Below are 23,876 nucleotides of genomic sequence, written 5' to 3'. Positions count from 1 at the left end.
ACACTTACTCAATCGGGGTTTTAGGCATGGTTTTCAGCCCCTGAGTGAAGGAAGGTGCTGGGTGAACGACTATACGAGCTTGTTTCTCTAATCATGTAATTATCCAGGAACGCAGATATGTAACAGCACACGGCTTTAGTCGTCACAAGATTCATACGGGTGTTTGAACGTGCAACTCGAAAGCTGGACCCTTTCTGATAAAAGTCGTTTGTTTCGTGGAAAAACCTGACGGCGACGTTCGAGTCGACGTTTGGAGGCAACGAAGAGCTCAAAGCCGGACTACACCGCGAACATTTTGTCCTCGCGTCAATTCTGCTGTCAGGATTGAACCGAGTTGAACAGAAGGCTTCCCCGAGCCCAGTGTGACTTTGCCATGCCCGCAACGAGCTTCCAGGCCCTCGTTGGAGAGCCAGGCTCATTCGGTGGTCATACCCATTGACAATGTCCCGTCACTGTTGTGTCACGCGCCTTGGAGTGGGTTGAAATTGCATTTTGAATAACCTGTTCTCGCTGGGCAATCTGTCGTCCCGCGTCAAGGCCCGGGGCAAAACATGTGGACTGGTGGTGTTTCGCAAAGCCTTCGTGTAACACAATACTGCAATTCGGTGTCAAACACAACCAAGGGTTTCGCAAACGAGAAGGCTCATCTCATCATCTGCGACCCAGAGACAATGCTTATTCTTTCAGGCCCTCTGGGCTCGAGTGCATGCAAGGATACCGTTTTTGCGGTGACAGAGCATGCTTGCTCTTCCATCCCGAGAAATATGATACAAAAGACTCACCTTGCCCTCGAAGCAAAGGGTCGATCGCGGCAAACGCCAAGTGACATTATAACCAGGGTGCTCTCGATCTATATAAGTGTTCTCCAGTATCGTCTCTCGGGTGGCAGATTGTCTTGCGACCTTTCCCACGTCTTCTCTACGATCTGCTGTCACTACCGAGTCCATAACCCGCGAAAGTCCCCTCCTTCGGCCATACGGCTCCCCTCGCCTCACGATGCAGTTTCAGCTGGCTCTTCTCGCTCTCGGAGGCTTCCTCTTCTCCTCGGCAACGGTGTTGATGCAAGAGGCCCACATCAGCTTCGACCTGCCGTTGCCGACCGGTGCCTCAAGCCCGCGACTGGAGCAGGACATAAAGGAGCACGATCCGAAAACGACCTCAAACTCCAAGCCGGCCTCTCATGACGTCCGGGACCCGGGAAAAGAAACCTGCGGGTATTTCGTAGCCCAAGAGAGTTAGTCATCATATCTTCATCCCGCCCCCTTTCCAGCTTCGTCCACTTTTGTCGGAACATGTTCGCCTATCATGGAGAGAAGAAGTATAAACTGACAACGTGATCCATAAAGAGCTTGCGACGGTTACGTGCAGCGGTACCGGACCGATTGAATCCCCCTGCCGACAGACGGGGAAGTGGCTCTGTGGAGGGTTATATACCAGCTGTCTGGGGCCTACCGCCCTTTCTTGCAAGCCCAGCAGCATCTCATCAAATTCAAAGACGCTTTGCTGGTATGTTTGACCAACCCCCCCACCTTATCCCATATACTATTCGACCGGGCATCAAGTCGGGTCGACTGCCGCGACCATGTATGCTTACGTCCGGAGCAGCGACACAGACCTTCCGGTATGCGGGACTCTACTGCAAGGCGCCGCGGGACAGCCCCAGAAAAGCGGCCTGGTCTGTCTCGGGACCGAGTTCAGCACAAAGTCCATCGTGCAACTCGCCACCGAGAGATGGCCTTCTTTCGTGACGGATCCGCCCTTGACGACGGCGACGACCAGCAGTTCCAGAGCCTCGTCTGCCACGACTCGGCCCACCCCGTCTGCGACCTCGACCGATTCCGCCTCGCTTACGCCGGCTTGCACGGAGACCCCGACAGTAACCGTCGCGCCGTCGTCCGTAGGAACCAAAGTCGTCGACCTGGTTCTGGTTCAGGGGTTCGTGGTAATGGGTTTCGCATTGTGTACGGTCTGGTTTCGTTAGCGAGAGTAATGTCAGCATGCTTGGGCGTTTTCACAAGCTTGGGCCGTACACGAACGAATGAATCAATGATCGACAGAAGAGTCTGTCTTTGGCCCAATGTTGTTCTGTCTTCCGAGTTGTCGCCCATGCCATGCCTGATACAAAAGCCTTCGCCGACTTCATGCCCGACACCGGGGGAGTGATCGTATCGTAAACCCGCCTCTCGCCTCTGTCATGATGGGAAGCAGTCCCTCATCACCTAAAACCTCAATTTGGGCATCACAAACACCAACAAAATCAACGCAACCATTAGCCCGTAAACCCATGCGTAGAGCATCATCCGGCCCCACCACCCCTTACCCTCCGTCATCCTCCGTAACGTGCCCATCCTCCGACTCGCGGCGTCCATCGACCTTTCCGTCTTGTCCATCCCGTCGGCCGCGCGTGAGACAACATTCTTGTCCTGCTCGAGCGTGTTGGAGAACTTCTGCGAGCTGGCTTTGAGCGCACTGGCCATCTTCAAAATCGACTCGGACAGCGCATCCTGCTCCGCGCGCTGGTGGTCCAGGATCGCTTCGGCTGTTGCCGTTGATGAAGCTGGGGCCGACACTGTTGACTTGACGGTGTTGGAGCGACGGGAGGCGAAGAGGGCTGCGCGCGCTGTCGCTGTCGTTGTCGCCGAGGGCGAGCCAGGGCGTGCGGGGCCGCGGGAACGGAGGGACTGGGTTGTTGTCGTGCCTGCTTCGGTGGTTGTTTTTGGTTGATGTGATGTCGAATTTTCCGTTTCTGAAGTCGTGGCCGCTGCAAATGATTGTGAGGGTTCCTTTGGCAGCGCTGAGACGGGCGGGGGAAGGCTGGGTGCCTCGGGTTCATCGTCTTCATCTTGGTCGCCTGTGTCTTCTGTTGGTATATCGGTCGACCGAGAGTCCATGCTTTCGCTCGGCGTGGGGATAATGTCGGCCAATATATCCTCGCCGTCGGAGCTGTTGTCATCGTCTTCCTCGTGCAACTATGGCGCAAGCGTTAGTCTTCGTTTTCTCTGCCTGAGTGCCCACCAGCGGGTCAACGCGACGCACCTGTTCGAGATCATGCATCCTATCCACCAGTCTTTCAAGAAGTTCGCGTTTACGATTCAGGTCGGCCTGCATGTCCTGCCTCCGAGAGAGAAGCTTGACATGCATAGCTTCCTGCTCGACTCTTGTGAGAAGACTCCGCGCATAGTCGAGGTTCTGGAAGAACACACGAAATTAGCCACTGTTTTGGGTAGAATCGAAGGTAAATCGGAATCATACAGAGTTCAGCCTCGCCCGCTCGAACTCGCTAACCCGCAACCTGCGCTCGCGGTTCTGGTCTGCGTGTAGGATAGTCTGGTCGAGTCGACGAAGGAGTTGGCTTAGTTCGGCCGCGCCCTTCTCGGGGGTTGTGCTGTGCGCATACGGAAACGCTGTCGGTAACCGAGCCATTGTGATCGATGTTTTGTCGTCTTATTTGTTGTTTTGGGCGCTACAAAGGGCGTTTCTGGTCGAAGGTATGGGGAAAATGCCGGGTGGACATGTGTCTGAAGCTGATGATGTCGTCGCATGGTCAAGCCACCGTGGCTGAAGCTCTCCCCTCCAAGTGCCGATGCACGGACCACATTTACAACGGTGATCACCAGTCTTCGGGGAACCATTGCAACCTCTCTTCGTAGAACCATTTCTTGAGTGCTTCGTCGTTTCATCAGACGAATCGGCTTCTGATTCTATAAACAACGACCCGAAACCGCTGCGGGCGTATCATATGAAGAGAAAAATGCATTCTACCTTGTTCAGATGTCTTCATATGATCATGAAAAAAAAAAACCCGTGAGAGAGACCTAGGCGCTTTTCATCTCAGCAACAACACTACTCCCTACGTAAGGTAGGGTACTCTCAAATCTAGATGTCTGCGTTTACCGTAGTTCTCACGCTGCTGGCGTCATCTTACGATAACTCTTCAAAGCCTTTTACAACCAAATTTGGTTTCACCCTTCGCACTTTGGCTTCTCTGTTGCTCTTCGGCGAGAAATTATTAAGGTATGTGAGGCTTCAGTCCGCTTTCCAGTGAGTTCTTCCACATCAACTGGTCCAACCTGAACCGCCAGCGGCCAGTGTTGGAAACCCAATAATGTCAGAAGCAGAACAAAGACGAGACGTTTGAATTCACTGCCACCTCTGAGGCTGATTCTGAGTACGTCGTTTCGTTGGCTTCAACAATTTACTCGGCGAGTCACGCAGCTCCAACATCAGATTTACGCGTTTTTGGGCAATCAATTAGATCGAATTGATGCCGTCAAGTTTGGGCAAGGCCTTAGGGTTTGTATGCGCCGAGTGGTTGCTTCTCCTCCGTCGTGTCCCGCATATTTGTTTTCTTTGAGACCTACCGTACAGGTTCTAGACATGGTGTGATGGTACCGCCAAATACCCCTCACTATAACATCACGAGAGGCTTGCATTGAACCCAACAGCTCGTCCGTGTCTAATCAAACGTCGCAATCGGTGAAAGGAGAGGTTATCTGTCAATGCTGCGCATTGAGGGTTCAAGCAACTACGTGAGTGCGTTACGAGCCGGAAACCCCCCGTCCCCACAAAGAGCGAGCGACTCTCGGCAATCTCAGCTGGACTTTTGTCATCCAGCAGCAACCCACTCCGATGCGGTGCCGCCCGAAGGTGCCTCGTCATGAGTTCCCGTCCGGCGAAGGCAGCGCCTGGTGTCGGGGCCCCTCATTGTCACATGAACGGGGATCGGAGGGTGGTCCGTTGTTGCCTCCGTGAACGAGCAAGACCCCTCCCGGATGTGCAAAAAACGGATGTGAAAAAAAAAAAAGTACCTGTAGGTCCAAGGTCACACATGTTGAAGAGAGAGAGAGGGAGGAGGAGGGGGAAGGGATCGCTGTCGAAGAAACCTGGAAATTTGCCAATGTTGCAAGCCACACGATCTAAGCCGCCAAGTTGATGACTTCCCCCGACGGCTCCGGACCTCCACAGTTGGCACATTACGGACAAAGCAGCCCTCTCGAAAGGAGTCAGCGGACTGTCGCAGACAAGTCATGCGTGCATGATGTAGGAACAGCGTGGCTATGCCCTCCGTTCCATCACCTCCTACCTGATACCCCGCGCTTCTGGTTCCCGCAACAGGGTTGATGTGTGGGTTTCGCCGTTGGTGAAGCTGTCATGGCGGCTCGAATGGGCTGGTGAATGTCGCTATCGCATCTCAGCCCTGCAGGCACAACTTGACCATATCCAAGGAGAAGGAGCTTCCCTCCGTTTCGAGGGTTAGCCTGTTTCATCTTCATGCAGTCGAGTTGTCGGTGGGCGAAAATACATCTCGTCTCGGAAGCAACCACGAGGTTGTCGTTGGGTGGTGACGATGAGAGCGATGAGGGCGTATGGATCTTCCTGCCTTTAGGCGAATTCAGGCGAGTGACTGAGCCGGCTGGATGACGGAGTTCCATGACTCCGCGCCACCCCTAGAGCTCGGTTGACCTGTCAGGACGGATACAGTAGAGTAACGTGAGGTGCGGTTGCAGCCACAAGAATGATGCCAGCGACGCGTCGGAGGCGAATCCTCTCCGCAAATGCCACTCTCACATCGTTGGACAACCACAAAACAAGTCCGGGTGAGGCAAGATAAGACGGCATTCTGACTTGGGGAGGGGGAAACGGGCGCTGTGCGTCCCTGCATGATGGAAAGAAAAGAGGATTCGGTGCTAATTTTGGAAACGGGATGAACCCGGCATTGGCTGGAGTTGGCTGGAGCAGGCCTGATGGCATTGCGAAGGGGTCCTTGACGACGGGTACGTATTCGCAGAGTGTGGCGTGGTTGTACTGTGCTGTACGGTAGCAGTAACACATTATACTGCAACAGAAGCCGGGAAGGGCGTCGGAACAGCAAGCTCTTTCAAGCACTGAAGGCCGTCAACATAAACTTGGCGGGGACGGCCACGGTAGTATCGTCGTCGTCGACGCCGGAAGGTGCACGACGTCATTGGGTAGCTGTGGGGGTGGGAGCTTTTCGAGTGGAACATTACACTACGGATACGGATACACAGAGATGCAAATGGGTAGTCATGTCAGATGTACTAAGTACCCGCGGAGTACCGCATTTGGGCTGGGGATAGTCTTTGGACGGTAAGTATCGACAGGGTATCCGGAAGCCACTGTGATCCACCAGTCCCTGAAGATGGGATTGGCATGGGGCATGGCCGCATGGGGGAGGACAGATGAATGGCTGGTCGTTGGACCGATGGAGTCGACCGATGGAAGTTCGGCAAGATCCAGCATCTGGGCTCGGTGGAGGTCATTGTTAAATTGGGTTGCTTTGGGTCGCGTTCCTTTTCTGCGCCTACCGGGTTAGTAACTAGGTACGCAGAATTGCAGGCAGCTGTCAGTGACTCAGAGCCCCAAGACTGAAGCCAAATGCTGGAGAAGCGCCTGTTGGGTTCTGTTTCGTACTGTCTCGCGAAACACTGTCCATCAAAGCCGCCGCCGAAATGATCGTTAGTGGTTGGAGCCTCGGCCGAGGTGCTGTATTGGGTACTATGAAGGCAGAAAGGGCACGATGCGTCCGGGGCTATGAAGCCAGCCTGGGTTGCGGGTGAGTGCTGCGAGTCGAAGCTTGGAAGTGGTATGGTAGGTGTCAAGCTACAGAGTGACGGGTCGACGGCCGGGACGAACTGTGCCTCTTGGAGAGCCGTCGTCGTGAGAGCGGACGTGCGAGAGACAGTAGCGCCTCGGACGGCGCAGGGCAGGACCAAGATGCAGAGCAGAGCCTTGCAGTGCATGCTGTCAGAGTCAAGTCGCGCCGCTCGCTGCTTGAATACCCGACGTTGTCGGTCGAGCTCCTGGCTGCAAGGTATGACCGCACCGGTACAGTTCCGTCAGACGGGAGACTTACGCAGTAGTGTCCGGCGCTGGCGAGGTGATCGACAGCGGCTTCTGCCCTTTTGGAGACGGGAGTTCGGGTCTGAACCAGGATACGGGCTGCGACCCGATGGTCAAGAAGCGACGAACTCTTGTTCAGAAGCGTGAAACTGACGGGCTGAGAAAACGATGATGTAGCCGCGGTCGCACATTTGCAGCGTTGATCAAGGCATTGTACCCGGATCTTGCGAGTCTACGACCTAGCTTAATGACCAACAGGAGATGCACCGGCCGAAAGCAGGTTGCCCAGGGATTTGGAACGCGAGCCGAGCCCGTAGGCCGATATAGGAAGGACGTCTGCCCAGCCCCGTAAGGCAAGAGAGACAGAAATAGACTAACAAAGAAAGAAAGAAGTAGATGTGTGAGACACGCAGGGCGGCAACTTGCAAAAGGATGGCGGGATAGAACCGGAGACAAGTTGAGGGACAAGATGCAGATGTATTGTGCTACGCATGGCGTCGGATGCTGCAGTTAGGAAACTGCGGCCGAGGATGTCACAAACTCCAAAGTCAATGGGCGATGAACAGTCATGCTGCTTCTGCTGCACGCCAAAAACGCACTTACATTTTCGCCCAGTCGAGATGGGAAATGATTGAGAAGGAATGAGTGGATGGATGGATGGTGGTGGTGGTCTGGGGGTGCGTCTGCCAGTTGCTGCCGGATTGGACGAGATTGAGACGAACGGACGACAATGCAGGTTTCCTTTGCGTTTATCTGTACTCTTATTTGATCAGTCCCCCTATGTAGTCATCTCATAAACTCCCTCATCAGCACGAGGGGGTTTCGGCGGGAGACGCACACACCGATAATCGAAATATCTGGATCACGACACGGGACCGCAAGAAGCGCACGAGGCATCGTTGATGGCCGGTCCACGGCTGCAAGTTAAATTGGACTTTCCCGATCCGAGCTCTTGGCTTGCGACGGGATTTTCTTGTAGCTACGGGACGGACATTGCTCCCTGCACTCATGTTTGTTCACCCTTGTTTCTCTCTGTCTCTCTCTCCTCTCCCGGTGGCTTGTTTTGCTTACTCGACTGGAGCAATGGTTTGTTTACCCAATTTCAAAATTTGACGACTCCCGCCTCACACCTTCCACCTCAGCTGGTGCTTGGATGCCCCAAGCTCCGGTGAGCTGCTCAAGTGGGGGTAAGCCCACGGCATCTTTCAGGTCCCAACGGGCAACAACCATGAACGAACCAGCTCGGCCGTCAGGTGGCCCGGCGCAGCTGCCGAGACGACGACGTGAACGAAGGTTAATGTGTAGGTAAGCTTTCAAGGAGGGTCCCGCCTCTATGTGCCTGCGACTCTGCGCCGGCCAGGCTGGAGAAGGCTTGACTCGTGCGAGGCGTTGAATGACGGCCGGGGCTGAAGAAGGGAACAGGGGCGGGGCGGCCTTGCCGTCGTACGGTCAAGTTCGTCCAATTCAATGCTACCTACCTACCTCGATGTAAGCATCTTTGTAAGGCCTTGCAAAGTCATGTACAGAGTAATTTAGAGGGATGACGCATGCTGGCGCTCGGTCGATGCCGCAAAGTACCTCGGCGCGTAAGCTTACCCATCGGGAGTGTGCGATGAAGCCACTTTTCCCTTTATTAGATTCTATGGAAGATTGATTGATTTATTGATTCTTCGGAGACTTACGATACCTATAGCCAACTAGTTAGCTTGATAAATGCACGATGCTCCACTTGCACCTCGCCAGTCACAATTACTCATCTCGCTGAGAGTAAGACCTCATGGCGGCAGGGCCACCCTTTTCTGTCTCGACTTCCTTTCCTTTTGTCCTTACTCACCTGTTCCTCACTTCAGTGCGAGTGGGCATAGGTAGGCATGGACATGCATGGACATGGACAACACAGGCCCCGAAACCTTACTGCGCTGTCATCAGTCGCCCATATCCATCCACTTGCGGCGTGTCAGCGGCTCCAGTTCCAGTGAACAAGTGCAGCAAGACAATGCGCCCCCCCGGCCCACTGATTCTTTGCACCTTGTGTCCTGGGATCGTCAAGGGCCAGCCTCCGTGCCGTTTGAAAAGCCAAAAAGACTCCAGCGACAAGGGACGAACAACCACTAACAGCCAACAGAAGCGGCCGGCGACACCCAGAGCACCCATTCATCCATCCCAACGTCCCACGTCCCACGTAACTGCGCAGCAGTAGCACACTTTGTCCGTTGCAGGCCTTGGGCCTCGACGAGTCTTTTCTCCCCACCCTGGCGAAGGGTTGGAGCCTGTCTTGGAGAGAAGTACTTGCGCCTCTACCAAGTTCCCCTTGTTGCGTACGGTACTTTTCATTCGATGGCCGTTCCCACTCTTCCGTTCCCCCCCGTCGGCCCCCTGAACCCTCCCCCCCGTCTGCTCTGTTTCTCGCTCTCTTCCAGCGTCCCTGCCCTGCCCTCAATGGGGCCATCATCAATTCCATCCGACGACGACCACAGCGCCAACCCATCTGAACGACGTTGAGGCCTTGCCATTGGGGACATCATCGGTATCTTCCCCTCTACGACACCCTTACGGCATCCCTCACAAGCGTCTTTACCGGACCACCTGACCGCAACAACCCTGTTGTTTCGTCCTGGGCTATTCATCCTGTGCCGGCCAGTCTGCCAGCGTCTGTTTGCCGCTGTCGCTGGCTGTGTTGTTAATGTTATGCTACTGGTCATCTTCGTCGTGGTCGTCTGCGTAGTCGGCTGCCTTGTCCATACATACTTGCCCTGTTTGTCCGGCATCTTTTGCTACCACATCATACAGTAGAACCTCTGGATGTGGACGCCACCGCCGCACCGCTTCGCTCATTTGTTCAAACTGGCCATTCACTGGAACGATTGCCCATCCTCTTCCGCCCACGTACCCTGCCTCACCTAACCTAACCGTCCTGGGGCACAAATGTTGCTCCCTCTATTCGTACACGCCACTTTGCCGACCTTTGCTTGACCGGGGCAACTAACTTACCACACACACACACACACACTCTCTCTCTCTCTCTCTCTCTCTCTCTCTATTTCACTGCGCCGCACATACATTTCAGCACCTCCCATACCTTTCCCGGCCCTTACGCACACGCACATTACACTGACGCCCGGCCTGGACCTAACAGACCATCTGGACCTGGACCTAGACCTAAACCTGGACCTGGATCTGGTCTGGACCTTGACCTTTGCAACTTGGACTGGCATCTGCACCCGCACCTGCATCTCCCCCTCCCTCCCCTTCGTCCACTTTACCTGGGCGGGCCTCTCTGCGAATTCTACGAATGCCTTAGCTACACTATTATCTTTCACCTCTACCTCACCATACCTACCCCGTCCCTACCTAGGTACCCTGCACTTTACCTACTCACCTTCCCACCCTTCCCACCTTACCTCGCCTCGAGTGCACATACCTCAATCCTCCTCCTTCTCTTCCACCTGACCTCAAACCAAACTCTCTCCTCGGGGAAAACAACTTTCTTCTTCTTCTTCTTCTTCTTCTTCTTCTTCTTCTTCTTCTTTTCCGTCCTCGTCGCCATTCAACCGACGTTCGACCACGAAATTCGATTCGTGTCGTCGTCGCGTCCATTGTTCGGAAACGTCACTCGCTTTCATCGTCCATCGTTAGAATCCCACTAACGCGCAGCTCGTGTCTGACCGACTTCCACACCCCTCCCCCCCCTCTTCCAGCGCTGCATCATCGTCGCCCACCGCTCGCTGTCTTTAGTCAAGGCTGCCCAAAAGTCACTTCGGCCATCATCTCACCTCTGATACACCGACGCTCTTTTCCCGCCGTTCGCTCCCACCGTCGCCTGCATCTATCCACCTACCTGCTCATCTTTACCAGAGCATCCTCATGACACCGACAACAGTTTTTTTCGCGTTAGACATTCAGAGATAGAGAAAGAGAGAGACGGAAAAAAAGGAGGTGGAAACTCGAGACCACCGACAGATCGCTTCATTCGACAAAGAAGCATTTCCGCGCCAAAAGAAACCCCACGTCCAATCACCGCCTGCGCGTCGCATCCTCTCTTAGCGCATGCTCACATCCAATACCTACCTAGCAACCTAACCCAGTGCAAAACACCACCAAACCGGCCAAGCAACCGACCCAAAGAACGATCACTGGCGACACCGAGTCTGCTTTCTGCACCCTTCTTGGACTCCCCCACCGTCGTTTTACGCTGCCTGACATACTTCATCGTGTCTTCCCCCGGTTTCCCCGACCATCACTAGGAGCGCTGGCAACAACACGATAACTGAGCTCCGACCACTTGCGCCCCGTCATTGCGATGACGTCCGCTGTTCCTCCCCCCAACCAGGCTTTGCAGCCCACGAGCACCTCGACCGCGCCCGCTGGGCCTTCGACTCCGAACAAGAGAGACTTGAAATCGTGGTGGAAAGGCTTCAAGCTGCCCTCGAAGCATCAAGAACAACACGGTAGAACCCCTTCTGTGCTCGCATCGCATTCTTCGCCCCCAACGCAACCCCTCTTCAGTGAAGACGTCGACTACGCAATCGATACTTCGACCATGCCTTTGAGCCTTGTCCTCGTGCTGCAAGACGCCTACGTCGTTGAGCCCGCCGACCCTGTCTTACCCAGAGCCTGTGCTTCAAGTGATGCGACACCGTCTACCACCCTCAGCTTGGCTTGTGTGCTCAACAGGCTGTCCCTGTCCATCGCTACGCCTGTGCGCCAGTGCGCCAAGCGGATCCGCGCAACTATGACAACCACTGCTACCACTTCAGGTGCTGACCATTCTCCAGCAGATAACCGACCACACGGCATTTTCGGCGTTCCTCTCCGCCAGAGTATCACCTATGCCAACGTTGCCATCTCCCTCGTCGATGAGAACGGAAAAAGCTACATTTATGGCTACGTACCGATCGTTGTCGCCAAGTGCGGCGTGTTTTTGAAGGAAAAGGGTAAGTGTACACAACACCCTGGGGCAAACTTTCGCCTGCTCACGCTCCGTTCCAGCCACGGCGGTAGAGGGTATTTTTCGTCTCAGCGGCTCCGAGAAGCGCATCAAGGAACTAAAGCAAATCTTCGATTCTCCCGACCGCTATGGAAAGGGCCTTGTCTGGGATAACTACACCGTTCACGATGCGGCCAACGTCCTCCGACGCTATCTGAACGATCTGCCCGAACCAGTTGTGCCGTTGGACCTGTACGAGAAATTCCGGGAGCCGCTGCGGGGCGCCACTAGACAGGCTGTGGGTGATGCCGAAGGACCCCAATTCGTGGAGAACTTTGACGAGCAGGCCGCCATTGTCAAGTACCAAAAACTCATCACTGAGCTTCCGCCGCTGAACCGACAGCTGTTGCTCTACATCCTGGATCTGTTGGCTGTTTTCGCCGCCAAGTCGGAAGAGAACCGAATGAATTCCCAGAACCTCGCTGCCATCTTTCAACCCGGCATGCTCTCACACCCGCAACACGCCATGGCGCCAGAGGAGTACCGTCTGAACCAATGCGTCCTCATTTTCCTCATTGAAAACCAGGACCATTTCTTGATTGGGATGCAGGGTACGGCAACAGACGAGAAGACAAAGCAGCTGATCGAAAAGGGCACACCCCCTGCTGCGGGTGGGCCAGTAACTCCTAACCCTAACAGGAAGTCGGGTCTGGGCCGTTCTGCGTCCAATGCAAGCGCTGGCGCCGAGAGTGTAAGAAGAGAAGGCATGGTCAGGAGGAATCGGTCAACGTCTTCGCGGCACTCTCACCAGGAGGGATCTACTACCCCCAACAGCCCGGCTCTCGCCCCGACGCCAAACAGTGGACTCGGCAGGAGCAACACCGTGCCCTCCAAGAAATCCCCTGCTCTCCAGACGGGTAGATTTAGACGTGACGCCTCGCCTATCCCCGGCTCGTCCCCTCGCGAGCCCATGATCCCGGCGACGACGGAGGAGATGGTCGAGATCCCTGATCACTCCCCTACCGCCTCGACTGCCTCACATGCCCCAGCTGTGATTGGCACGTCCAGCCTGGCTCCTTCTGCTGCCGGCATGGCAGGTCGGAGCCAGGAGAGGTTGCTCGATCCGAATGAGACGACGACCCCCATGAAGGATCGAAGCCTCCCGACCATATTCCAACGATCTCCCACAGGCGAGGGCGAGAAGAGGCAGCCGAACAAGTTGAAGAAGAAGCGGATTCCTGGAAGTTTGAACCCGAGCGCTCAAAGCTCGGCTGCATCTTTGGCCGGTACGCACTCAGCCGCTGTGTCCCCTAGCGTTGAAGCCCCTAATCCCATGGACCTGGTGGGTGGTCCGATACCCGAGCACGATGAAGCCGTCCCAGTCGGTCAGCAATCCAACTCAGTTGAAACACCATCAGAACCCACCCCACGCGCATCACAGGTCCCTTCCAGCAGCACCTTGCACCCTGAGCAGACGCTCAAGGGCAAAAAGTCACCCCCGACATCTCTCCATTCGTCATTTAACGAAGGTTCTGACATTGATCAGACTGAGGAGTCTATCATGACGGCATCGGCAGATGCAAATGAGCCGGAGAAGGATAAGAAAAAGCGATGGAGATTGTCGCGGCAAAGAGGCCACGAACATCACCCTTCAATCACGTCGCCACGTCTAGCCTTCGGATCCAACGACAATGCCGATGTCAGCGTCACCTCGATCGGAAGTGGTGGATACAAACCACGTAAAAGCTTCACCGGCGAGAGCTCCGAGACTGGGTTCCACGCTGCCGAGGCACAGAGCAGTCATGAATCCCGCGACAAGGACGGCAAAGACGAATCCAAGGGCCCCATCGGTTGGATTAAGAACAAATACCGAGAGGCCAAGGAAAGCGCGGAGCAAAGGAGAAACAAGTCGCCCCCGGCAGATCGGCAGTCCTCTCTCGGCGGCTCTAGCATCATGTCGGGAAGGGGCAAGAGCCTAGAAATCCGGAGAGAGCCCGATGAGAAGGCGCAAAATGATCATGCGGCGCCTGTGCCACCGTTTCCGTCTCAACCGACACAAGCTCAGCCGGCACAGACTCAACCGTCAGTTGCCCCTCCAGCGCCACCAGTGCCGGCGTCGACACCGGCACAACAGAAATCGTTCCCGCTAGCAGCACCAGCACCAATGGTGCCAGCTCCAACGGCAGCAGCCGAGCCAGCAGTGACCCGACCGTCACCACCTCAGCCGGCGCAACCCCCACCAGCAGCATCTCAACTAGCAGCAGCATCTCAGCCGGAGCTAGCACCGCCGCAGCAATCCCTATCGGAAGAAACACGGTAGCCATGACGGCTTCAAAGTTGAAAATACGAAACGCTTGGTGCTATTGTTTGGGAGGCTAAGTTTTGGAGAGCAAATAGCGTCGCTTGGACATGACGATGTGCTTCCAGGGTTTGAAACCAGGGAAGGAGGGAAGCCCAAGCATGAGGCTACTCCAGATACAATGTTCCATGTCGAAATAAAAAGGGAGGCATATGTGTGCTGTGCGAACCATGACGTACGGAGTAGTTCGATTCTCTTTCTCTCTCTGGCTTGGTGTAAAGCGATGCATTGCCCACGGGCTCGCTCGCTATGAAGGGGTCTCAGTCAAGTAGGCGTTGCCCGGTGTGGTCTATTCCCCTTACAAGGTTACATGGGATTTGACGTGGTATTTATGAAAAAGAGGTACTTTTGAAAATCCTCATCAAGAGTGGCCATTATGAACCGCGCGTCTCTAGTTCTGTGTATGCGGAATTCCCAGCGCATATCGAACCAGCCCATGCGTCATCGTATTCTTCAGTACGTGCTCGTTTTGTAGGGCACAGATATATGTTCAGCGCCTTGAGTTGACCACTTTGGTGCAGAGACTGGTCCGTTTGTGCGTATGATACATTTGTGCGTATGGTACATATGTGTACAGTATACCGTTGAAGGAAGGGGTCGGCTACACACCCCAGGCCCGAATCACGCTTTTTAACTGGGGCACCCGCCTGGCTTGCACTCCCGATTTGAAAGGGGCGACTCTTACACTGAGTCATGAAACGGTGGTGTAAAGGCCCGTATCCCAGACAACGATCTTCCCCCGACGCCGGGAGTCCTCATTGAAGAAGCCGTTCCAACCTTGCCAGACGCGCTTCGGGCGGACGCCAAAATCTCGGCCGCGGGGCCCGTCAAAGAAGTCGAGGAGCCACGGCTCGATGCCCTCGAAGCCGACGATGTAGCGAGGGATGTCCTCGGCCTTTGCGGACGGTGCCAATGACGCGTTCATGTCTGCGTCGGGGTCACCTGTGTGCTTCGCGGCGACTGGCCACATCTCAGTGGCCAGGAAGTGCTGGGGATCGTCGTAGAAGCGGTCCGCCTCATCGCGGTAGTCGATGCGCTCCGGGGTGTTGGGGGCTGTGTGGAGCGGCGGCTCGCAGGTCAGGGCGCGGGCACGAAGGGTCGGGTAGATCAGGTGTGAACGCCAGGGGGTCGAGTGGCATGGCATAAGGAAGAGGGCGAAGAGCTCTTCGGACGATGAGTTCGTGACTGCCGAGGCCACGGAGATGGGGCTGGAGGAGACGGACGTTGCGGTGTGGAGTCGGGAGTAGGAGTTGCGGAGGAAGGCGAGGACGGTTAGGGGTGCGGGCTGGTGGAGCAGGGTGAGGAAGAAGGAGAGGAGAGCGTGTAGGGCCAGAGCGGAGGTCAGAAGGCGTTTGTGCCGGAGTCTGGGCTTGGGGAGCGGGGACTTGGGGGTTGGCGACGGGGCCGGCGAGGTGAAGAAGCTGGTCAAGGGCGAGGCGGCGAGGACGTGAAGAACCGGGAGGAGGGGATAAATGAAGCGGACCTCCTTATGAGAGACGAGGGAGAGCGTCGCGATAACGATGTAGACTATCCGCGAAAGAGTCTTGAGAGTTTGGGTGCGGGTCCCGGATGGTGTCGACGGCGGGCGGTAGAGGGCGGCGAGGACGAAGGGGAGGTAGGCGATGGAGAGGAGGGGCAGGCCCTGGGAGAGATAATAGTGCCAGTCATTGCGGCCGTAGAAGACAGCGAGGGACTGTGAGAGATTGAAGTAGAGGAACTTGTAGGGCGGGAAGGCCCAGTGGCCAAAGTAGAGACGGTCCGAGGCGAGAGAGAGGGAGATCACGACGGTGCCGCAGAAGATGGCCTCACGAATAAGAATGAGAAATGTCTGCGCCGTGAGGACGGAGGATCGAGTGAAGAGGGGCCGAGCCAGTGTGGCTATTGCGACTGTTGCCCAGATTATCACGTTGGTTGGGCGAAGCAGAACAGCGATGGCCGCGAGAGTGAGGGATAAGCGAAGGCTGTGTGAGTGAGGCTTGGTGAGTGATGCTCCCTAGGTAGGCAATTCAATCAAGTTGGTATGCAAGACGCGTACCTCATCAGTACTCCTGGTGCGTGCAGAATTGACTTTGCAGGCTTGGGATTCTCCTTCTCGGGCCTGCTTTCACCGAGGAGCTCCCACGGCCAGTAGTTGAGGGCCATGACGGTGAGAGTGGTCTCCAGCGAGTTGGAGAATGTTCTCGTTGAGCAGTACCATTGGAAAGGACTGAACATGCTCATGAATAGCTTAATACAAGTCAGTGCTGGCAGATCTCTCCGGCCATGCACACCGTCAACAGGGCTCGGGATGGGGAATTCGACTTACAGCAAACCATGAGATGGAGCTGTCGGCACCGTAGATCTTTACGGCCAACTGCCAGGTGTACCAGTCACCGGCGGCAGCGAAGACAGCCTGAGCGGCCTTCGGGGCGGCGAGCAGGAGCCATGGCCTGGCGAACGGGAGCGGGCGGGCGACGAAATCCGCGAGGTAATAGACGCCGGCGAAGAGGGCGGGATGCAGCGAGGAGCGGAGCTGGTTCCTCCATTCCTGTCCAAGTCAGCAACCGGCCGAGAGGAAAAGGGCATGACGAGGAAACAGATCAATCGATGACGGGAGGAGAGAGCGCGGTGATTCCAGAAACTCACCCAAGTAATCCACGCACCGCCGCTTTCGCCAAAGGCCATGCGCCAGGCGGGCTCGAGGGCCTGGAAGTACTCGTCGGGCTGGAAAAAGGTAAGGACCCACCAGGCGTTGAGGAGACGGATGACGAGGAGGGACCGGAATACGGCAGGCTTGTTGTGCTCGTTACGAACTGCCATTAGGAGTTCGGGGCGGGCAAGCGGGGAGCCGACGGAAGCCATTGTGGAGAAAGCGTGGGCACCCCTCCTCCTTGGTGGCCGGCGGCGGCAGCGGCGAAGGGAGGGCAAAGAGCGGTAGACGGGGGGCCAGGGGCGGGGGTTCGCTGTTGTTGCCCGTGGACGGTGGACGGTGGAGGGTTGACGGCGGACGGAGGAGGGAAGCTATTGCGTAATCATCGGTCGGGCGGGAAAGAGACAAGAGATGCGCTGATGCCGAGTGTCACGGGGCGAAGCATGAATGACAGTAACACCGATTTGACGAGTCAGGCGTGTCCGTGTGCGGTGCGAGTGGTGTGTATGATGTGTCAGTGGTGGTTGATGGTGATGTGACTCTTGGATGAGCTCAGGCCTAGCTTGTCTCGTTTTCTGCGTCGCAAGCCGGGGCCGGACCTGTAAAGAAAAGACAGAAAAAAAAGTGGTGATGCCGGGCCGGACCCTCGTCCTAAGATCGCTAATGGAATGTCGAGACGGGATGCAGAGCGCTAAAGTTTCATTGGCAGGCAGTTGCTTCCTGGTCACTGGCCACTAAGAAACACTAAAGACTTCATCGAGAGTCGCTGTCGCCGAAAAAGCCTGAGACCACCTAACCCAGAACCTTGGTTTTCAGGCACGATTCTACATCCGCTCAATGATGTTTCCACTTGTCTGAGGATAGTGACAGCCTCCCATTGGATCCTTGTTATGTCCTCCATCTTAATGAGCCATCCCATTGGCTCCGAGCAGCGGAAATAGGAAATAGACACGTCGTCATTGGACGAGACTTGGGCTTTCCTCGTTCTTCTTGGTTGTTTCTCTGTCGGTTAGTCAGTCTCACGTCTCCATGGCTTGGCCGGTTCATTCTTTCCAATGATGCGGCCTTGAACTGACATATCGCTACACTATCCGATGGCTTGAACGGCCTGCATGTCTGAAATGACAAGAAATGATAGCATAGATAGGCAGGCAGATGATATTCACTTGTTGCTGTGCCTCTCCAACGTTGAGCACAGATGCCCGTTATCGGCGTCTCCCCTCCCCTTCCGTCCTCTAGCAACTCTGTCATAGCTGCCGACTGCCTGTCCCGTCCCTGTGTCGTTCCTCTAGCCCCGCCCCCATTGGCAAGAGGTGGTTGTTGGTTGGATCTCACCTTCCATCGCCACGCAACATTCCACCCAGTCTCACCCACCAATGCTCGACGGTCAGTATCTCTCCAACCCTCATTCTCCCCGCGGCAAAACCGAGCAACCCTTACCTTTTCCTATCCATTACGAGATCCTTACTCCAGGGACGAAAAATCACCGAGCGCACCGCTTTGCTTCGGCCGCACCCCCCCTCCCCGTCACCACCCATGTGACTAGAAATGGCACCGGGATGGTTTCCCTTACATGGTCCCCTCGGGCGTCATCCTGCCCACTCACCCACTTGAGCCGCTTATACCTGCGCTTAGGGGAACATACCTGCACTTAGAGGCATAGTGGCGCGCCTTCTGACTCCGACACCAAGAGTTTGGTTCCAGGTCATGGTCCAGTTGCCGTCAGGTTTTCCTCGTTCCTCTGCCTGCGGCCAGCCAGACACACACTCTTTTCCCCCATTTCCCCTTCCCGTCCGGCTCCGGGCTTTGTTTCGATCCTTGCCCACGTTGCTACCGCCGCCGCCGCCGCCGCCGCCCTCCTCTTGTCATGGATGTTGGCCCGGTTTCTGCTTTCGTATCGCCCTTGAGTCCTTTAGTCAAGGGTCGAGGATGCTCGCTGGCCGCCAGGGTATAATTACCTAAGACCCTGCGATTAGCCCCTCGTTCACTTGATGTCCCCCCTCTCTCTCTTTCTCTCTCTCTCTCTCTCTCTGCCTACAAACTCTACTTCAATAGCCACTTGTCCCAAAGTCGCACACACTCTCTGGCAACCCAATTGATACCCCCAACTAACCTCATACACCTGTATCCTCCCACGTATATCGTCAGTCAAACAAGACAACGTCCCAGACACTTCCAGACACAATGGCTCCCCACGCAAACGGCGGTGCCCCTCAGTCCAACGGCAGTGTTGACTCCAGATATCACGCCTCGTCTACCGACGCCGCGATCAAGTCCGAGAACGAGAATGCTGCTCACAACTACCATCCGCTTCCCGTTGTCTTCGCCCGCGCCAGTGGCGTTCACGTCTGGGACCCCGAGGGCAATCAGTATCTCGACTTCCTCTCCGCCTACAGCGCCGTTAACCAGGGCCATTGCCACCCCGAGCTGGTCAAGGCATTGACCGAGCAGGCCAGTAGATTGACCCTCAGTTCGAGAGCCTTCTACAATGACGTCTTCCCCAAGTGGGCAGAGAAGATCAAGCAGGTCTTCGGCTACGACATGGTTCTGCCCATGAACACGGGCGCTGAGGCTGTCGAGACGGCCATCAAGATTGCGCGGAAGTGGGCTTACAAGGTCAAGGGCGTTGAGCAGGGCAAGGCTCTCGTCTTCTCGGTGAACGACAACTTCCACGGTCGCACGGTGAGTAATCCCAGGCCGACTGCTAGCGACCGATCCCCCGAGCGCTGACGCTGACGTTTCCGACAGATGACGGCCATTTCCTTGTCCGTCGATCCTGAGTCGAGGGACAACTACGGTCCCTATGTCCCCAACATCGGAGCCCTTAACCCGTCGACCGGCCAGCCCATCCGCTACAACAACGTTGAGGATATTGAGGCGGTGTTCGAGGCGCATGGCAAGGACACTGCTGCCATCATCATCGAGCCGATCCAGGGCGAGGCCGGCGTCGTGGTGCCGGATGACGATTACCTGAAGAGAGTACACGAGCTTTGCAAGAAGCACAACGTGCTCTTCATCTGCGACGAGATCCAGACCGGTATCGGCCGCACGGGACGGATGCTGTGCTCCCAGTGGGCCGGCATCAAGCCCGACATGGTGACACTGGGCAAGGCCATCTCCGGTGGTCTGTACCCCGTGAGCTGTGTCCTGTCCAGTAAGGAGATCATGCTTGTGGTTGAGCCCGGCACGCACGGCTCCACCTACGGCGGTAACCCGCTTGGCTGCGCCGTGTCGATCCGCGCGTTGGAGATTATGGAAGAGGAAGACCTTACGGCCAAGGCGGAGAAGCTGGGCAACATCTTCCGTGAAGGCATCAGATCCTTCAACTCGCCCATTATTGAACTGGTGCGCGGCAAGGGACTCCTGAACGCCGTTGTCATCAACGAGTCTGCCGCCGCCGGCAGGACGGCTTGGGATCTTTGCCTGTTGCTAAAGGAGAAGGGTCTCTTGGTAAGTTGCACGGCACCCAAGCAAAAGCGTTTCGAGTCTGAAAAACTAACGTTTCTATTCTCAATAGGCCAAGCCCACACACGGCAACATCATCCGCTTTGCGCCGCCCCTGGTCATCTCCGAAACCGAGCTCCGCAAGGCGCTCAACATCATCGGCGAGGCGCTCAAGGAGTTGCCGACTGTCGAGAAGGCGACGCACCACTGAGCAATTGGTAAAGTGAGAGGATGGGTGATTTACAGAGGACAGGTCTTCTGGTAGACAGATGAAAAACGGCGGTTATCATAGACAAGTCGGCCTCCTATCGGACCAACAAGTGTATGGTGTGCGTGGTGGTATGTCGGTATGGATCTTGACGAATGGCGACCAGACTTTGGACAACCCTTTGGGCGTTGGGGAGCATTGCATTCTGGACTCTCTTATTGTTTTCTCTGTCTTTGAAAGCGGGGAAAAGCAGGTCACTTTCACGGCATTGGTGGAAGGGGTTCACATGGCATGGTCGGGTCACACCCCCGTCCATTCCTTAGACAGCATTGGAATCATCTTCAGCATCACACGGTTCGGAGCATGGGCCATACGGCGGGGGAAAAAGTAGTGGGCGGAGTAAAGCATTCGCCCCTTCGTGCCACCTTCTAAGACGTACATACACCTACATATCTGTCGCGCTATGATGGGCCCTGGTAGAACGGGGTCAGCACATACCAGGCAAGCGAGAGCACAAAAACGAGAGAATAGAGCGGTGTTCTTTTTGTTTGCGAGCTATACAACTGTTCCAGCCCGTTATGTACCACCACCGTGAGATACGGATGTAAGTGCTCATGTATGGACAGCTGTTTGATGCTGTACCAATTCGGCACGTTGCATTGCGCATGGTGTCGGCAGGCAGACACTTGGTCAGCCGGCCGGCTAGTCAAAAAGACGACCAGACACACATATCGGCAAGAGGTGGACACGTCAAGCTGCAGTGAAGCTTTTCTCGCTGTCTTCCCACGTTGCCGTGCTTTATGCTAGTTCCAACGAGATGTGTGTACCCTTTCCATACTTTTGTCCGGTCTAGGCTTCGAGAACCACCAGTTTATGGGCTGCGGGCGTAGGCCGCAGGAGGGAAGTTGGCTCGGGGGGGGGGGGGGGGGGGGGATCACATACTTTGGGTTTCATTGTGCTTTGCGGGAAACCGGGGCGGGCATTGATGTCTTGGCTCGTCCTGTCTGGATAGAGCAATAAATGAATGTGTGGCTAGCTGACTGGCCGATGGACGGGCGGTTCGTTGGCGTGTCACATCTCTTTCGGATGAGGCCGTTTCCCGTCCGGCGAGGTGAGTCAGATGGGCGAAATTGCTTGGCGACGTGGGCGAAATGATGCGACGGCGGGCGGACAGTATGAGCATAGCAATGGGGTTGTTGTTGTTGTTTTTGTTGTTGGATGACTGCTGGCTTGTTTGGCTGGTCTGGACTTGCGAGGGTGCCAATACGCAAACACCCATTGCGATATAGTTCGACGGGCCGAGCATGAGGTTATATGCCACTGTCGGACAAGGCGCGATAACGGTTTCCAGAGAGCTTGTTGCGGGCGATAGGATGGGCCCTACCCATTTTGTCCCGGGTGCCCCGTCTCACACAATATTCCGGAAGAAGCGATCATCGTGTGACCGGCGCTGATGACTGGGTAGGTTTCCCTCGAGCCGGGGATAAGGTTGAGACGCAGAACTCGGGCGATAGTTGTGCATGAGCGATGCTGCAGGTCTAGCCCACTCGAGCTCTTCCCGACAAGCATGTGTATATTGACAGTAAGATGGGGTAAAAAGAAGACATGGAGAAATGAATTGTACCCTGTCCAGTATCTCAGTATCAGAGTACTTACTGGGACCAACGGAATGATGGGTCATGAGAATGATGAGAGCAAAAAACCAGTCGGGATGACCGTACTACCTCGAGTTGTATGCTCGTCTGCCAGCAGCCGTAGTGTGCGATGAATAGGTCGAATGAACTGCCACTTGAACGGAACAAATGCCGTTTTGGCCAGCTTTTGCCAAAGGTTGTGTTGTTGTTCAATCTACACTGCAGTGAACCATGACCAACCAAGGAGCCGAGGAAGCAAGATGTGAACTTGGCTCTTGTGGCCTGGGGAAGCGGTCCAACCCGTCTCCCGGTGTTTGACATGCGTCATGTGGCGATATATAGTGTTTTGTTCATGGGCAGAGTCGAACAACCATAATCGGGATCTCACGAACCCAGAAAACAATCGACAGTTGCTCCCGTCTCTTGTGCAACTCCACGAATGTTACGCGAGTTGCTCGTCATAGCCGTGATAGTGCCGGGTGTGTTACGACGAACTCTGACGAGTTATTGTATCTGGCGGGTAGATGTCAGATACTGCCACCCAGCGAAGAACCACAAACGGCTTGCCTACCTGCCTGCCTGACTGCCATGCTCGGCTTACCTATCACGCAAAGGGGTGTTCGAACCGGTCAGTCGCCTGCATACTGAAACCCGTCTCGATCAGCATTGGAAAGAGGCCCATTGGACCAAATGAATGGACCAATAGAGACGTCTATGTCCGGGACCGAGCCTTTCTCAGGGAACATCGGTGCGTCTGATTGTTGGGATTGTACGACCTCTTGAAAGGCGTCCCGCCCCTGCGTGGTGGACGGCATTGAAGGCGAGGCATCGCCCCAGCCCAAACTGCGTGGCACGGCGCACATAGAATATGTAGGGGGCGCAGAAACTAGAGACAGGCTGCTCGGCGACGAGACGATGAGAGAAGTCGATGACTCCGCGGCGCGCTTGGCGGCTCAAAAGAAGAAGAAGGAAAAGGAAACGGTGTGCCCAAATGAATGAATGTGACGAGCACCTCTCGCGGATCGGAAATTAGCAACGTGGTCTGACGGTCTGGACCGATCGATGAAAGATGGCAATTCTGGACCATCCATCATCGTCCAAAACCACACAACTCGTCCCCAGGCATCATCGTCAGAAGCTGGAGCCGCATTCTATGTGCGAGCAAACAACCCCCTCCATCGCTCCTATGTCCCGAGTTCGAACTTGGTGGTATCAACTGATTGGCGTCGGTAATTGGCTTGACGACGGTTGGGAACTGTCGATCGCTGCCGGTGAACATCGAGGCTGTCATTTCGACGCTAGGACCTCGGGTGATGCGATGCGGGCATCCACCTTCCAATAGGGTGGATGGGTGGGCGACTGGAACTACTGTAGGAGCTTGAAGTTGGAGCACGCGGGGGGATGGCTGGCTTGGGGGCGTGTTACGTGTAAGGGGGAGAACCAAAGTGTAAAGATCGGCCGGGGATGCGAAATAATTGTCTGATGTTCACCACTCGGACGGAATGTTTGCTCCTGAGTTGGGGGCTTCCTGGCAAGCCTGGAGTGTCGGACACACCGAGCCATTCTATGATAACAGCAGTAGATGAACAGGACGGCAGCATAATGAACACAGTAGTGCAGTCGGGAACGAAAACCCCTCCCGACTTTCCAACCAAGAGCGATCAGTGGAGGATGGATGACGGCTCCGAGCCCCAGGTCGGATTGCCGCTTTGGGACAGCGAATGACACTTGCATGGGATGGGGGATGGGGATGAGCTGGAGCTAGGCTAGCAAGACAGAAAATGTCTTGGATATTCTGGTTACGAGGTTGCGCC

At 55.6% G+C, this 23,876-nt stretch overlaps 7 protein-coding genes across 7 annotated transcripts; 4 read left to right on the top strand and 3 right to left on the bottom strand.

Annotated features, from left to right (window-relative positions):
* Nucleotides 1-551: 551 nt before the first annotated feature.
* Nucleotides 552-1,184, top strand: CH63R_02257 (uncharacterized protein; the record flags this gene model as incomplete). The annotated part of the gene is made up of 1 exon (XM_018297232.1): nucleotides 552-1,184. The coding sequence occupies one exon, from the start codon at nucleotides 552-554 to the stop codon at nucleotides 1,182-1,184; it is 633 nt and encodes a 210-aa protein (XP_018162048.1).
* Nucleotides 1,185-1,731: 547 nt separating this feature from the next.
* CH63R_02256 (uncharacterized protein) lies at nucleotides 1,732-1,946 on the top strand (the record flags this gene model as incomplete). The annotated part of the gene is given in 2 exon segments (XM_018297231.1): nucleotides 1,732-1,893; nucleotides 1,902-1,946. Coding segments are annotated over 2 exon segments (207 nt in total).
* A 273-nt stretch (nucleotides 1,947-2,219) lies between these two features.
* Nucleotides 2,220-3,423, bottom strand: CH63R_02255 (Synaptobrevin; the record flags this gene model as incomplete). The annotated part of the gene is made up of 3 exons (XM_018297230.1): nucleotides 2,220-2,969; nucleotides 3,016-3,189; nucleotides 3,253-3,423. The coding sequence occupies 3 exons, from the start codon at nucleotides 3,421-3,423 to the stop codon at nucleotides 2,220-2,222; spliced, it is 1,095 nt and encodes a 364-aa protein (XP_018162046.1).
* Nucleotides 3,424-5,466: 2,043 nt separating this feature from the next.
* On the bottom strand, nucleotides 5,467-7,052 carry CH63R_02254 (uncharacterized protein; the record flags this gene model as incomplete). Its single annotated transcript, XM_018297229.1, has 5 exons — nucleotides 5,467-5,805; nucleotides 6,079-6,261; nucleotides 6,327-6,825; nucleotides 6,875-6,943; nucleotides 6,991-7,052. The coding sequence occupies 5 exons, from the start codon at nucleotides 7,050-7,052 to the stop codon at nucleotides 5,467-5,469; spliced, it is 1,152 nt and encodes a 383-aa protein (XP_018162045.1).
* Nucleotides 7,053-11,161: 4,109 nt separating this feature from the next.
* CH63R_02253 (RhoGAP domain-containing protein) lies at nucleotides 11,162-14,108 on the top strand (the record flags this gene model as incomplete). Its single annotated transcript, XM_018297228.1, has 2 exons — nucleotides 11,162-11,795; nucleotides 11,851-14,108. The coding sequence occupies 2 exons, from the start codon at nucleotides 11,162-11,164 to the stop codon at nucleotides 14,106-14,108; spliced, it is 2,892 nt and encodes a 963-aa protein (XP_018162044.1).
* Nucleotides 14,109-14,838: 730 nt separating this feature from the next.
* Nucleotides 14,839-16,988, bottom strand: CH63R_02252 (Alg9-like mannosyltransferase; the record flags this gene model as incomplete). The annotated part of the gene is made up of 4 exons (XM_018297227.1): nucleotides 14,839-16,108; nucleotides 16,183-16,373; nucleotides 16,453-16,674; nucleotides 16,773-16,988. The coding sequence occupies 4 exons, from the start codon at nucleotides 16,986-16,988 to the stop codon at nucleotides 14,839-14,841; spliced, it is 1,899 nt and encodes a 632-aa protein (XP_018162043.1).
* A 1,972-nt stretch (nucleotides 16,989-18,960) lies between these two features.
* CH63R_02251 (Ornithine aminotransferase) lies at nucleotides 18,961-20,431 on the top strand (the record flags this gene model as incomplete). Its single annotated transcript, XM_018297226.1, has 3 exons — nucleotides 18,961-19,458; nucleotides 19,525-20,226; nucleotides 20,294-20,431. 3 exons carry the CDS (start codon nucleotides 18,961-18,963, stop codon nucleotides 20,429-20,431), a joined length of 1,338 nt encoding a protein of 445 aa, XP_018162042.1.
* Nucleotides 20,432-23,876: the final 3,445 nt, after the last annotated feature.

Source organism: Colletotrichum higginsianum, chromosome 2 (assembly GCF_001672515.1).
Source record: "Colletotrichum higginsianum IMI 349063 chromosome 2, whole genome shotgun sequence".
In the NCBI taxonomy this organism is placed as follows: Eukaryota; Fungi; Ascomycota; class Sordariomycetes; order Glomerellales; family Glomerellaceae; genus Colletotrichum; species Colletotrichum higginsianum.
This window is presented reverse-complemented; position numbering and strand designations above follow the sequence as displayed.